Raw genomic sequence first — 15,105 nt, 5'->3', positions numbered from 1 at the left:
GAGATTTCGCCCATTATCACACACCACCAGGCCGGGCTTGAGGCTCACCGGCAGCAACCACTCGTCGGTCTGTTGTTCTATACCCCGCCACAACTCCTGTGCGGTGTGGGGCCTGTCCCCCAAACATATGAGTTTCAGAATGGCCTGCTGACGTTTACCCCGGGCTGTGCTGAAGTTGGTGGTGAAGGTGTGTGGCTGACTGGATGAGCAGGTGGAAGAAGAGGAGGAGGAAGCCGAGAAGGAGGAGGTGGCAACAGGAGGCAAAGAATGTTGCCCTGCGATCCTTGGCGGCGGAAGGACGTGCGCCAAACAGCTCTCCGCCTGGGGCCCAGCTGCCACTACATTTACCCAGTGTGCAGTTAGGGAGATATAGCGTCCCTGGCCGTGCTTACTGGTCCACGTATCTGTGGTTAGGTGGACCTTGCCACAGATGGCGTTGCGCAGTGCACACTTGATTTTATCGGATACTTGGTTGTGCAGGGAAGGCACGGCTCTCTTGGAGAAGTAGTGCCGGCTGGGAACAACATACTGTGGGACAGCAAGCGACATGAGCTGTTTGAAGCTGTCTGTGTCCACCAGCCTAAATGACAGCATTTCATAGGCCAGTAGTTTAGAAATGCTGGCATTCAGGGCCAGGGATCGAGGGTGGCTAGGTGGGAATTTACGCTTTCTATCAAATGTTTGTGAGATGGAGAGCTGAACGCTGGCGTGTGACATGGTTGAGACGCTTGGTGACGGAGGTGGTGGTGGTGGTGTTGGTGGTACATCCCCTGTTTGCTGGGCGGCAGGTGCCAACGTTCCTCCAGAGGCGGAGGAAGAGGCCGAGGCGGCAGCAGCAGAATAGGCCGAGGCGGCAGCAGCAGAAGAGGTAGCAGGGGGAGCCTGAGTGACTTCCTTGGTTTTAAGGTGTTTACTCCACTGCAGTTCATGCTTTGCATGCAGGTGCCTGGTCATGCAGGTTGTGCTCAGGTTCAGAACGTTAATGCCTCGCTTCAGGCTCTGATGGCACAGCGTGCAAACCACTCGGGTCTTGTCGTCAGCACATTGTTTGAAGAAGTGCCATGCCAGGGAACTCCTTGAAGCTGCCTTTGGGGTGCTCGGTCCCAGATGGCGGCGGTCAGTAGCAGGCGGAGTCTCTTGGCGGCGGGTGTTCTGCTTTTGCCCACTGCTCCCTCTTTTGCTACGCTGTTGGCTCGGTCTCACCACTGCCTCTTCCTCCGAACTGTGAAAGTCAGTGGCACGACCTTAATTCCATGTGGGGTCTAGGACCTCATCGTCCCCTGCATCGTCTTCCACCCAGTCTTGATCCCTGACCTCCTGTTCAGTCTGCACACTGCAGAAAGACGCAGCAGTTGGCACCTGTGTTTCGTCATCATCAGAGACATGCTGAGGTGGTATTCCCATGTCCTCATCATCAGGAAACATAAGTGGTTGTGCGTCAGTGCATTCTATGTCTTTCACCGCTGGGGAAGGGCTAGGTGGATGCCCTTGGGAAACCCTGCCAGCGGAGTCTTCAAACAGCATAAGAGACTGCTGCATAACTTGAGGCTGAGACAGTTTCCCTGGTATGCATGGGGGTGATGTGACAGACTGATGGGGTTGGTTTTCAGGCGCCATCTGTGCGCTTTCTGCAGAAGACTGGGTGGGAGATAATGTGAACGTGCTGGATCCACTGTCGGCCACCCAATTGACTAATGCCTGTACCTGCTCAGGCCTTACCATCCTTAGAACGGCATTGGGCCCCACCATATATCGCTGTAAATTCTGGCGGCTACTGGGACCTGAGGTAGTTGGTACACTAGGACGTGTGGATGTGGCAGAACGGCCACGTCCTCTCCCAGCACCAGAGGGTCCACTAACACCACCACGACCATGTCCACGTCCGCGTCCCTTACTAGATGTTTTTCTCATTGTTATGGTTCACCACAACAACAAATATATTATTTGGCCCAATGTATTGTATTCAAATTCAGCGGGATATAAATTTGAGGCCTAGTATTTAGGCGCTGGGTGACCGGTATGGATTTAGTGACAGAATTAGACTTGGAAATGCACAGAAGCGTGTGTGTGAAGTTATTCTGAATGACCCTATGTGCACCTTCAATATGATCTACCCTTTTAGGGATAGATTTCAAATAGCTCTGATATAGCAGAAACGACTAAATTATGAAATTGCTAAATTGGGAATTGTATTTCAACCCAGAACAAAAAATGTGCTTTGACGGACACTAAATAACTTTCCCAGCCACAACAGGACAGCGGTAACGAGAGATTTAGCGGGATATAAATTTGAGGCCTAGTATTTAGGCGCTGGGTGACAGGTATGGGTTTAGTGACAGAATTAGATTTGGAAATGCACAGTAGCGGGTGTGTGAAGTTATTCTGAATGACCCTATGTGCACCTTGAATATTATATACCCTTTTAGGGATAGATTTCAAATAGCTCTGATATAGCAGAAACCACTAAATTATGAAATTGCTAAATTGGGAATTGTATTTCAACCCAGAACAAGAAATGTGCTTGAACGGACACTAAATAACTCGCCCAGCTACAGCACTAGGGACAGATTTAGCGGGATATAAATTGGAGGCCTAGTATTTAGGCGCTGGGTGACAGGTATGGGTTTAGTGCCAGAATTAGACTTGGAAATGCACAGTAGCGGGTGTGTGAAGTTATTCTGAATGACCCAATGTGCACCTTGAATATTATATACCCTTTTAGGGATAGATTTCAAATAGCTCTGATATAGCAGAAACCACTAAATTATGAAATTGCTAAATTGGGAATTGTATTTCAACCCAGAACAAGAAATGTGCTTGAACGGACACTAAATAACTCGCCCAGCTACAGCACTAAGGACAGATTTAGCGGGATATAAATTTGAGGCCTAGTATTTAGGCGCTGGGTGACAGGTATGGGTTTAGTGACAGAATTAGATTTGGAAATGCACAGTAGCGGGTGTGTGAAGTTATTCTGAATGACCCTATGTGCACCTTGAATATTATATACCCTTTTAGGGATAGATTTCAAATAGCTCTGATATAGCAGAAACCACTAAATTATGAAATTGCTAAATTGGGAATTGTATTTCAACCCAGAACAAGAAATGTGCTTGAACGGACACTAAATAACTCGCCCAGCTACAGCACTAAGGACAGATTTAGCGGGATATAAATTTGAGGCCTAGTATTTAGGCGCTGGGTGACAGGTATGGGTTTAGTGCCAGAATTAGACTTGGAAATACACAGGAGCGGGTGTGTGTGAAGTTATTCTGAATGACCCAATGTGCACCTTGAATATTATATACCCTTTTAGGGATAGATTTCAAATAGCTCTGATATAGCAGAAACCACTAAATTATGAAATTGCTAAATTGGGAATTGTATTTCAACCCAGAACAAGAAATGTGCTTGAACGGACACTAAATAACTCGCCCAGCTACAGCACTAAGGACAGATTTAGCGGGATATAAATTTGAGGCCTAGTATTTAGGCGCTGGGTGACAGGTATGGGTTTAGTGACAGAATTAGATTTGGAAATGCACAGTAGCGGGTGTGTGAAGTTATTCTGAATGACCCTATGTGCACCTTGAATATTATATACCCTTTTAGGGATAGATTTCAAATAGCTCTGATATAGCAGAAACCACTAAATTATGAAATTGCTAAATTGGGAATTGTATTTCAACCCAGAACAAGAAATGTGCTTGAACGGACACTAAATAACTCGCCCAGCTACAGCACTAGGGACAGATTTAGCGGGATATAAATTTGAGGCCTAGTATTTAGGCGCTGGGTGACAGGTATGGGTTTAGTGCCAGAATTAGACTTGGAAATACACAGTAGCGGGTGTGTGTGAAGTTATTCTGAATGACCCAATGTGCACCTTGAATATTATATACCCTTTTAGGGATAGATTTCAAATAGCTCTGATATAGCAGAAACCACTAAATTATGAAATTGCTAAATTGGGAATTGTATTTCAACCCAGAACAAGAAATGTGCTTGAACGGACACTAAATAACTCGCCCAGCTACAGCACTAGGGACAGATTTAGCGGGATATAAATTTGAGGCCTAGTATTTAGGCGCTGGGTGACAGGTATGGGTTTAGTGCCAGAATTAGACTTGGAAATACACAGTAGCGGGTGTGTGTGAAGTTATTCTGAATGACCCAATGTGCACCTTGAATATTATATACCCTTTTAGGGATAGATTTCAAATAGCTCTGATATAGCAGAAACCACTAAATTATGAAATTGCTAAATTGGGAATTGTATTTCAACCCAGAACAAGAAATGTGCTTGAACGGACACTAAATAACTCGCCCAGCTATTGCACTAAGGACAGATTTAGCGGGATATAAATTTGAGGCCTAGTATTTAGGCGCTGGGTGACCGGTATGGATTTAGTGACAGAATTAGACTGGGATATGGCCAAAAAATAAACAGACTATTGCTGGTTAAATGCACTTGGTGTGACAGCTTCACCCTGATGTAGGCTTTAGCCAAAAAACAACCACACCATTGAGGGTTAAATGCACTTGGTGACAGGCGCAGCTTGCCCCTGATTTAGTATATGGCCAAAAAATGAACAGACTATTGCTGGTTAAATGCACTTGGTGTGACAGCTTCACCCTGATGTAGGCTTTAGCCAAAAAACAACCACACCATTGAGGGTTAAATGCACTTGGTGACAGGCGCAGCTTGCCCCTGATTTTGTATATGGCCAAAAAATGAACAGACTATTGCTGGTTAAATGCACTTGGTGTGACAGCTTCACCCTGATGTAGGCTTTAGCCAAAAAACAACCACACCATTGAGGGTTAAATGCACTTGGTCGCAGCTTGTGCTGGCGCACCACAAGACACAAAATGGCCGCCGATCACCCCAGAAAAATGTGACTGACAAACGGTCTGGGCAGCCTAAAAACAGTGAGCAATTGAGGATCAGCAGCTCAATGATCCACAGCTGCAGATCGATCAGTTAATCAAGTCCTTTGGAGGAGTTAATCTGCCTAATCTCGCCCTACTGTCGCAGCCGCAACCTCTCCCTACGCTAATCAGAGCAGAGTGACGGGCGGCGCTATGTGACTCCAGCTTAAATAGAGGCTGGGTCACATGGTGCTCTGGCCAATCACAGCCATGCCAATAGTAGGCATGGCTGTGATGGCCTCTTGGGGCAAGTAGTATGACGCTTGTTGATTGGCTGCTTTGCAGCCTTTCAAAAAGCGCCAAGAAAGCGTCACAAAAGCGCGAAGAAAGCGACGAACACCGAACCCGAACCCGGACTTTTACGAAAATGTCCGGGTTCGGGTCCGTGTCACGGACACCCCAAAATTCGGTACGAACCCGAACTATACAGTTCGAGTTCGCTCATCCCTATCAATTAGCAATAGCTGCTGCTGACACATAAAATATCGGCTCTTACTTCACCGAGGCCAGGAACCCTCGGTGACACATACCTTCCATCCACGATGATTCCAGGTACCTTCTTAATAGCTTTACAATGACAAAACATGGGCGTGAGAAATGTCAACATCCCTGTTTGACAGTAAGTTTAAATATTCTTGTTGACATCTAGAGGCTTAAAACTCATAGGGGAAAATGGATTAGTTGTGTGTATGAGATTGATTTTTGGCAATTGCTTTATCAGAGAGGTGCCAAAGATAGGTGTGCTATATCACCCTAGCAAGTGGCAAGTACACCTAGATTTTGACATACATTGCTCCAAAATGTGTCACAATTTGCCAAATCTAGGTTTAGAAAAATTGTCTGTGCTTAGCCTGAGATGAAAGCATGACATTTTGCACCATAATTTTGCCACAATTCTTAAATAAAAATGTGTCTTAGTCAACCAGTACTTGGCATAGTGTTAGAGAAAAGTGTATAGACATACAACCTATTTATCGTCCAGTCTGAACCACTAAATTGGATAATGAAGTACCGCACACTGTTTTACTCTTTCCGGTGCCAGCAAAGACCCGACTGTCATCCAATAGTATAAATATGCGGCACACAGAATATTCTTTGCAATTTAAAGGTAATTTTATTTAGTGATTTTCACAATAAGAGGTTTATGATCCAGTTTAAAGGGAAATAAATGCTGTGTAACCACTATCCATATATGAGCTAGACGTTTCGATCCATATGTACCTTCTTCAGCGGCTTGGAGTTTCTGTGGCCGGATATCCCTTTATCTCTGACCACAGAAACTCCAAGCCGCTGAAGAAGGTCCCTATGGACCGAAACGTCCGGCTCATATATGGATAGTGGTTATGCAGCATTTAATTTCCTATAAACTGGATCATAAACCAGACTGAGACACTGTGGTAAATTTGGTGAAGGTTTAGACAGTCTAAAGTTACAGAATCCAACAGAAAAATCTCTATAACTCCATATGAATTTGTGGCATATAGAGGTAGAGTATGGTACTTTAGAGTAATATGAATGACTTGCAGTACTGTGTAGTTTTTGTGGGAACCCTTTTAAATACCCCTTTCTCCTGGCTTATTTATTATCCAAATCATATCTCAGGGTCTATTTAAAAGGTTGAACATTGACTTATAGGATAGCTGCCTTACATGTGGTGGCATCAGAGGCGGAGCTTGTTAACAGCTCATTTGCATCCCTTTCTTCCCAGAGGAGTCTAATGTGTATGGCCAGCTTCATCCGTAATCTCTTTTCTGCTGTTCAATTTGCAGGTTGTTGCCTCCTACTTCTAGAAGACCGCTTGCTGTAGGTTATACAAATATACTGTATGATCAGGAAACTGCTCCTCATGCAGTTCTCTAGCATACTAGTACAGGTTCCCTTAGATTCTTGCAAATTTTTACCTATTCCCAGCAAACCATTTTAACAATTTAGTAAGGTTATATTTTCTGCTCTGGACAACCTAAACCAGCAAGAATTTTATTTTTCTTGCCAATTAAGAATTTCATGCTGTTAGATAATTTAAACATTATTTTTAACTTTCTAAATCAAACCTTTGATGTTAATATTGGTAGATGTTCATGGTTTATTCGCCTTGTAGATTTGTCTCTTTTCCAGCAATAACATTTATTTGAGCCCTGGTTTGGCAATTACTGACCACAAAACGGGGCCAAATGCTTAACTACTACACTAATCTCTACTTAACTATTAGGCTCTTGGCCTGTAACGGTCTTGCTCTGCCAAGCCTTGTGTGGCTGTTTCATATTGCACAAGCACAAGCTTATATGATAGATTGAAGAAGGTATAACGCTACTACTGAAATAAAATCAATGCTTACCAAAGAAGACAAGTAGTCTTAATAACAGAGGATCAAAGTGAAATATCACATTCTATATTTTAAGAAATTGCATATTTTAGTGATCATTCTAGCAATCATTTCATAATACCCTAAAATATAACGCCACTCATGACACATGTACTCTCACTTGTCTCTCTAGTTTCTGAATAGCTTTAGGCTAGTTTCCCCTATGTGCTTAAGATTCCAGTATTCTGTTCCAGCATAGGAGCCGAATACCGGAATCTGTGGATCCGGCAGATGCTGTGCACTGCCGACACCTGTTGGATACATTCATGTGGTCTGCCGGGTTCCAGCTTGAGTGTGGGCATTTTGCTGGACAAAATTCTACTGTATGCAGCACTATTTAATACTTTTTTTTGCCAGAATCTGTGATGGAGGCTCCTTATAGCTAGTGTTAGCCCCAGCTTGTGCAGATTTCAGCTTTTGGAGCACGGGCCATTGTTCTGCCAGATTCCTATACCTTGGCAGAATGCAATACCCGGAAGTGACACGGCCGCATCAGAATTAGCTGGAGGAGGGTGTGTGTGTGGATCTGCGCAGGTGCAGATCCACTGGATTCGTAAAAATAATTGCACCACCGCGGGAGAAGCACCTACTTCATTTACATGCGCGAAACCATACACCGCATGTGCGCACTCAGCTCTGCTATGTGGTGACCCCACAACGCCAATATCCTGCACTCAGCTCTGTTATGTGGTGAGGTAAACTACGCAAGATGATGTGTCCGCGCGTGCGCACTGAGGGGTAGGGAGATCTGATGGAACATTTTGCACTGAAAAATCGACCTACTCCTGAGTGCGCATGCGCGGTGTACGGTTTTGCGCATGCAAATTAAGTAGGTGCTTCTCCCGCGGCAGTGCAATTATTTTCACAAATCTAGTGGATCTGCGCTTGCGCAGATCCACACACACCCTCCTTCAGCTAATTCTGGTTCGACTGCATCACTTCTGGGTATAGCATTCTGCCAGGTATAGGAATCTGGCAGAACACCATCACTAACTTATCTGTCCAGGGTCCAGGGGCAATATCTCCAACTTCAGAGCAACCGCATCAGAAGAGATGCTCTGTGAAGCCACGGCCCTTAGTTAAGCGACAGCATCCCTAGCTACAGGATGCAATGCTGTGTTTCTCTTACAGTGGTCGTGTGCTGGAGGAAAACTAACAGTGCTATATTATTTAACTTTTCTGTTCCTGTGTGATGTGTCTGACTAATGGAACACCGAGTCATGGACCGATCTGGTTCTGATCCTTGAACTCTGTGCTCTATTTAAATCCCTTGCCAGTTATAGGTTTACTCCCCTCTTGTGCTCCTGGTTCTGTCTGTGAGTGTTTTGGACTGTTTAGAATATTAACCTGGGCTTGCCTCTGACCTTCCTTTGTGTTGTGATTTTGTTCCATGATACTTATCTGGTTCAGACAAATTTAATAGGAGAAATGCACCTCATATTGAATTTGGTGTATCTTACTCCACTGGACTTTTTACTAAGACTGGTATATAAAATGCCAGTCTTAGTAAATCTGCCCCTTTGTGGTTATAAAGTCACATATTCTTCCTGTTTTACTAACATTTTCAACCATTTTTTTTTTAAGTGGCACTGAATATTACCAAATAAAATGAAGTTGCAATTAGAAATGAGAAATTTGATTTTATAGAATTAGAATTTGAACCAAATTTTTGGAAAATTTTGGATTGCATAGAATCAGAACTTTAAGTGACTTGACTCACTGAAAAACATTTGGTGTATGTGTCACAGGTAAAGGGGAAGGGGAAAACACCAGATACACACAAAAGAAATACACAACAGTCTAGGCTTAAAAATCTAGGGATGGTGACCTCCTAGTAATCCCTAGACCTTTCCCTAACTCCTGCCAGTATGAGCAGATCCTGATGGTGGAAATGCTTATACACTGTATATCTATGCCCTGCTAAAACTGACGAGCCCTAAGATAGGTAGCAGGGGACGAGACAGTTGGTTCCTTCCCAGATGAAAAAACCTGCGTCTCCCTGAAGGACTAGAACCAAAACACACCAGAGAACAACAAACTGAACAGGCAACTTGAACTTAGCTTTTAGATGAACGGAGAAGCAGGAGATCCAAGACAAAATAGCTCTAGCAACTCCAAGAGGAAATATAAACCACATGGTCAGCAGTGTGAGGCAGACCTAAAAAGAGCCTCATCACTGATAACAAGCAGAACCTTAGGAGAGGTGAGATCCTGCCAAACAAAACATACAAAGAGGAAAACAGAGAGACCTGTCAGATAGCTTCATGTGCAGCAAGTCTATTCTATCTTCTCACCTCTGTCACGGGAGGGACCATGACAGTATGAGAGAGTGAGACCAAAATGTCATCAGCACCTATTCAGAGCTATTGATGCACTTTTCATTCAGATGCAATCAATTTAAATCTGAGTCGAACCAGATAATGGATGTGGTTGAATTGGACCAGAATCGAATTTGCAGAAATTTGCTTATCTCTAGTTACAATATATTCAACAACTGGTTTTCCATCTTTGTGGGCCACAGCACAAAATAATAAAAGTATTATTGTCTAGTATGTGTATATATATATATATATATATATATATATATATATGTATTTTTATATATATATATATATATATATATATACAGGTCCTTCTCAAAAAATTAGCATATTGTGATAAAGTTCATTATTTTCTGTAATGTACTGATAAACATTAGACTTTCATATATTTTAGATTCATTACACACCAACTGAAGTAGTTCAAGCCTTTTATTGTTTTAATATTGATGATTTTGGCATACAGCTCATGAAAACCCAAATTTCCTATCTAAAAAAATTAGCATATTTCATCCGACCAATAAAAGAAAAGTGTTTTTAATACAAAAAAGTCAACCTTCAAATAATTCTGTTCAGTTATGCACTCAATACTTGGTCGGGAATCCTTTTGCAGAAATGAATGCTTCAATGCGGCGTGGCATGGAGGCAATCAGCCTGTGGCACTGCTGAGGTGTTATGGAGGCCCAGGATGCTTCGATAGCGGCCTTAAGCTCATCCAGAGTGTTGGGTCTTGCGTCTCTCAACTTTCTCTTCCCAATATCCCACAGATTCTCTATGGGGTTCAGGTCAGGAGAGTTGACAGGCCAATTGAGCACAGTAATACCATGGTCAGTAAACCATTTACCGGTGGTTTTGGCACTGTGAGCAGGTGCCAGGTCGTGCTGAAAAATGACATCTTCATCTCCATAAAGCTTTTCAGCAGATGGAAGCATGAAGTGCTCCAAAATCTCCTGATAGCTAGCTGCATTGACCCTGCCCTTGATAAAACACAGTGGACCAACACCAGCAGCTGACATGGCACCCCAGACCATCACTGACTGTGGGTACTTGACACTGGACTTCAGGCATTTTGGCATTTCCCTCTCCCCAGTCTTCCTCCAGACTCTGGCACCTTGATTTCCGAATGACATGCAACAGTCCAGTGCTGCTTCTCTGTAGCCCAGGTCAGGCGCTTCTGCCGCTGTTTCTGGGGAATGCGGCACCTGTAGCCCATTTCCTGCACACGCCTGTACACGGGGGCTCTGGATGTTTCTACTCCAGACTCAGTCCACTGCTTCCTCAGGTCCCCCAAGGTCTGGAATCGGTCCTTCTCCACAATCTTCCTCAGGGTCCGGTCACCTCTTCTCATTGTGCAGCGTTTTCTGCCACACTTTTTCCTTCCCACAGACTTCCCACTGAGGTGCCTTGATACAGCACTCTGGGAACAGCCTATTCCTTCAGAAATTTCTTTCTGTGTCTTACCCTCTTGCTTGAGGGCGTCAATGATGGCCTTCTGGACAGCAGTCAGGTCGGCAGTCTTACCCATGATTGCGGTTTTGAGTAATGAACCAGGCTGGGAGTTTTTAAAAGCCTCAGGAATCTTTTGCAGGTGTTTAGAGTTAATTAGTTGATTCAGATGATTAGGTTAATAGCTCGTTTAGAGAACCTTTTCATGATATGCTAATTTTTTTAGATAGGAATTTTGGGTTTTTATGAGCTGTATGCCAAAATCATCAATATTAAAACAATAAAAGGCTTGAACTACTTCAGTTGGTGTGTAATGAATCTAAAATATATGAAAGTCTAATGTTTATCAGTACATTACAGAAAATAATGAACTTTATCACAATATGCAAATTTTTTGAGAAGGACCTGTATATATATAGTCCAGAGAATGAACGACACTCCAATAGATAATGGACAAATAACTCCTTTATTCACCTGTGCGGTGCAACGTTTTGGCTCAATACTCGAGCTTTTTTCAAGCCTTGCACCGCACGGGTTAATAAGAGTTATTTGTCCATGATCTATTGGAGTGCCGTTCATTCTCTGGACTTTTATTGGGGTAAGAAGCCTATTCCCTCAAGGACGTACACCCAGATTTGTCCATTTTCCTGTGCCGCCATTTTTCGTTGATATATATAAAGTTTAGCATATATCTGACATGTCTATATTGATAGATATTGATAGATATTGATAGGGTATGACATTGTTTCATAATGAGTGATGGTCTGACTGCTAAGACCCCAAAGGTCCCTAGAAAAAGGAAAGGAGCTTTTGCCTCTTACAATCAGATGGTGTACAGAGAATTACACACAGATCTAGTAAAGTATTGGGACTGTAGTGCATAAAGCCAGTTTAAGTGGCATAAATCTGTATTGTAGTCACTTCATAATTGGTGTGGGTTTAACCTCCTTCAAGACAAGTCAAGCAAATCATGAAAAAAAGTGGATACAAAACATCCTGCACGATATGATACTAAATATGCGGATGTACATGGCTACATTTACAAAGTCACAGAGAATAATGCACTATAATAATAGATGCAAACATAACATATGGACCTAAACCTACCTATGCCGTTATGCATCTACGTTCAGGAGCGCAGCCCCTGCACATATAGTGTGTTGCTCCTAGTTACCTCTGTGTGCATCAGCAGCCGGTGAGAGGAGGAGCATCACACACACCTATATGTACCACCCTAATCAGGGTCCACCTATTAGATAGGTGGGGCAAAAGTGCACATGAATACTACTCCCAGGAAAGGAGCATATTCACACCTGAAGGTGCCCCTCCTCCAAGACAAGTCAAACAAATCATGAAAAAGAAAAAGGGGATACAAAACATCCTGCACGATATGATACTAAATATGCGGATGTGCATGGCTACATTTATAAAGTCACAGAGCATATTTAGTATCATATGGTGCAGGATGTTTTGTATCCCCTTTTTTTTTTAATATTTTTTTGACTTGTCTTGAAGGAGTGGTACCTTCAGGTGTGAATACGCTCCTACTCTGGGTGTAGCATTCATGTGCACTTTTGCCCCACCTAAGAGGCGACCTTGATTAAGGTGGTACATATAGGTGTGTAAGGTGCTCCTCCTCTCACCAGTTTCTGATGCACACAGAGGTAACTAGCAGCAACACACTATATGTGCGGGGTCTGCGCTCCTGAACATAAATGCATAACGGCATAGGCAGGTTTAGCTTAGGAACCCCCTGAACTGAGACCACCTTGGCGCTAGGTAGGTGGGCACAGATGTATTTTGATCAAAATGTATTGACCAAGTGTCTCAGATTTTATTACTAGAGTTCGGGCTTAGTCCACTAATAATAATAAAATTATGGCATGAGTTAAGATGTTCATACACTTTCAATAGTGGCTGATCAAACAATGATTTGGCCGACAGCTACATTATCTCTAATTGCGCTATTGGTGGCTTATCTGTTGAAAGAACAAAAGGCTCAGGAGTTCAAATTGAATACTTCGATCCTTTTCTCCATGAAAATGAAAGGTACAGCAAATAATACTCCAATGTGCATCAGTGACCTTTATACATGACCTCAACTCAATAGAAAGTCTTTAAGCTTTTTAATACATTAATCTAAAGAAAGGGTGCCAATGTAGCACATTATATATTGCCAACAAATGCCTCAAAGGCATCTGTGGACATGATCCATTTTAATCAATAGCCTAAATACCTTCTACAAACTATTTGCCACCTGCAATTCTTGTGTCCTTAAGCTAGATTGTCTAGGCTGCAATGATCGAACACAGGACATAGCTTCTTAATATTAAACTCTACACTTTGACGGTTCTGTACAAGGCTCAATTATGGACAGGTCAATTTATTACACCAACCTAGAAAATAAGAGGCACGGGTAAAATGGTGTCACTTTAGATTTATATCTTATGAAGGAGTAGGGATCTATTGATACTGTGTTTGTACTGAATGATCTCTATTTTTTGTTTCAGAATAATGGTTCCTTGATATGGTGCCAGAACCACAAGCAATGCTCAAAGGTAAGCACATGCTTTTGTCCTTTAATGCTTGTTGATTGTTATTTCTTGAATAAAAAATAAATAAAAAAAGAGAAAGTGAGAAAAATGAACCATTAATAGAAGATGTGGAGAATGCTCTCTCTTTGTGTGATTCATCCTTCTGTCATTACTGCCAGGGCTTTTTAAGTACCATAATAACTCCTTCACTGTTAAGGACTCCATTTAAACATTGCTTTTCAGTGATAGTTCTTATTCAAGACTTGACAAGTCTAGAATAGAAGTAAGTACTTGTTCATTTAACCCCTTGTCTCTCTGGGAGGGGTAGCTGATCAGATGCTTCTAATGATTTAGGGGTTGAAGACAGCTCATTATTTATTGTAGCCCTGCCATTAAAAGCCCAAAGAGCAAATAAACTTATGGCTAATTGATTCTATTAGACTATTAGACAGAAATCTAATTAAGATGTGTCGACGAAATATGTGTTTCATCAAAAGTGTATGTTAATTTAGCTTGAGATCTGTAATATGTGTATGAATATCTATCTATATAAATAAATACACCGCAGCACTTCCAGTAGGTGAAAATAGTGGTATCCTTTTATTCACCCATGCAACGTTTCAATCCATATGCTGGGACCATTTTCAAGCCTATCTATCTATTTCTATTTTTAGTTGTATATGTATTGCATCTGTATCTTATATTATTTTTAGAGATAAGCGAATTGACGCTAAACAAATCATATTTGCCAAAAGTAAAAAAAAATAAAAAATTCTAACGCATCTGAAACATTTGTGGTTCATTTCGGATGAATTATTCAAAATGGCTGCCACCATCATTTTACAGAGCACAAGACAGAGAAGAAATGATCTGCTACCAAAAAGGGATACTATTTGGAAAAAATAATAATTTACAGAAAAATCCAGCAGTGCAGTGTGTTTTTAAACATGGTGTGTGTTGTTAATAGCATCCATTTACTCATAGTCCTACATGTTAGTCACTCTGACATTACTAATGCTGTCTTGGCATTAACAAGCTTGAAAGTGTCAAACACAACTTTTCAGGGCAATTGATCTTGTGAAAATACTAAGGTGGATTTTGTGAGAATTCCAAATCCAGCAGGCACACCAATGATGACCTATGTTAAAGTAGGCAATAGAAAAATCAAAACTGGACAGCACTCCTAGTGATCAAGATATGTGGGTGCCAACTCACCCCTAAAGATGGAAAATTGAGTGCAGAACAAGGGATAGAGGCAGCACTCCAAATATGTTGCAAAAAGTGGTTCTCCTTTATTCCAGATACAACATTTCAGCTTAAAGTCTATAACAGCTGAAACTTGGCATCTAGAATAAAGTAGAACCACGTTTTGCAACATATTTGGAGTGCTGCCTCTATTCCTTGTTCTGATTTTGGATATTATATCTTAAAGAGGGTTTCCCTTGAGAAACATTTGTCACATATACAGGTGAAACTTGAAAAATTTGAATATCGTGCACAAGTACATTTATTT

General features: G+C 42.1%; 1 protein-coding gene across 1 annotated transcript in view; it reads left to right on the top strand.

Annotated features, from left to right (window-relative positions):
* The window catches only part of ANOS1 (anosmin 1), a 195,979-nt gene that overhangs the window by 46,054 nt on the left and 134,820 nt on the right, over window positions 1–15,105 (top strand). Inside the window, exon 2 of the mRNA XM_044287280.1 lies at window positions 13,569–13,616. Coding sequence (XP_044143215.1) covers window positions 13,569–13,616 — 48 coding nt within the window. The remainder of the gene's footprint in view (window positions 1–13,568; window positions 13,617–15,105) is intronic.

This window comes from Bufo gargarizans, chromosome 3 (assembly GCF_014858855.1).
Source record: "Bufo gargarizans isolate SCDJY-AF-19 chromosome 3, ASM1485885v1, whole genome shotgun sequence".
NCBI classification, from domain to species: domain Eukaryota; kingdom Metazoa; phylum Chordata; class Amphibia; order Anura; family Bufonidae; genus Bufo; species Bufo gargarizans.
The sequence above is the reverse complement of the archived record's forward strand: the minus strand, read 5'-3'. Positions and strand labels throughout refer to the sequence as shown.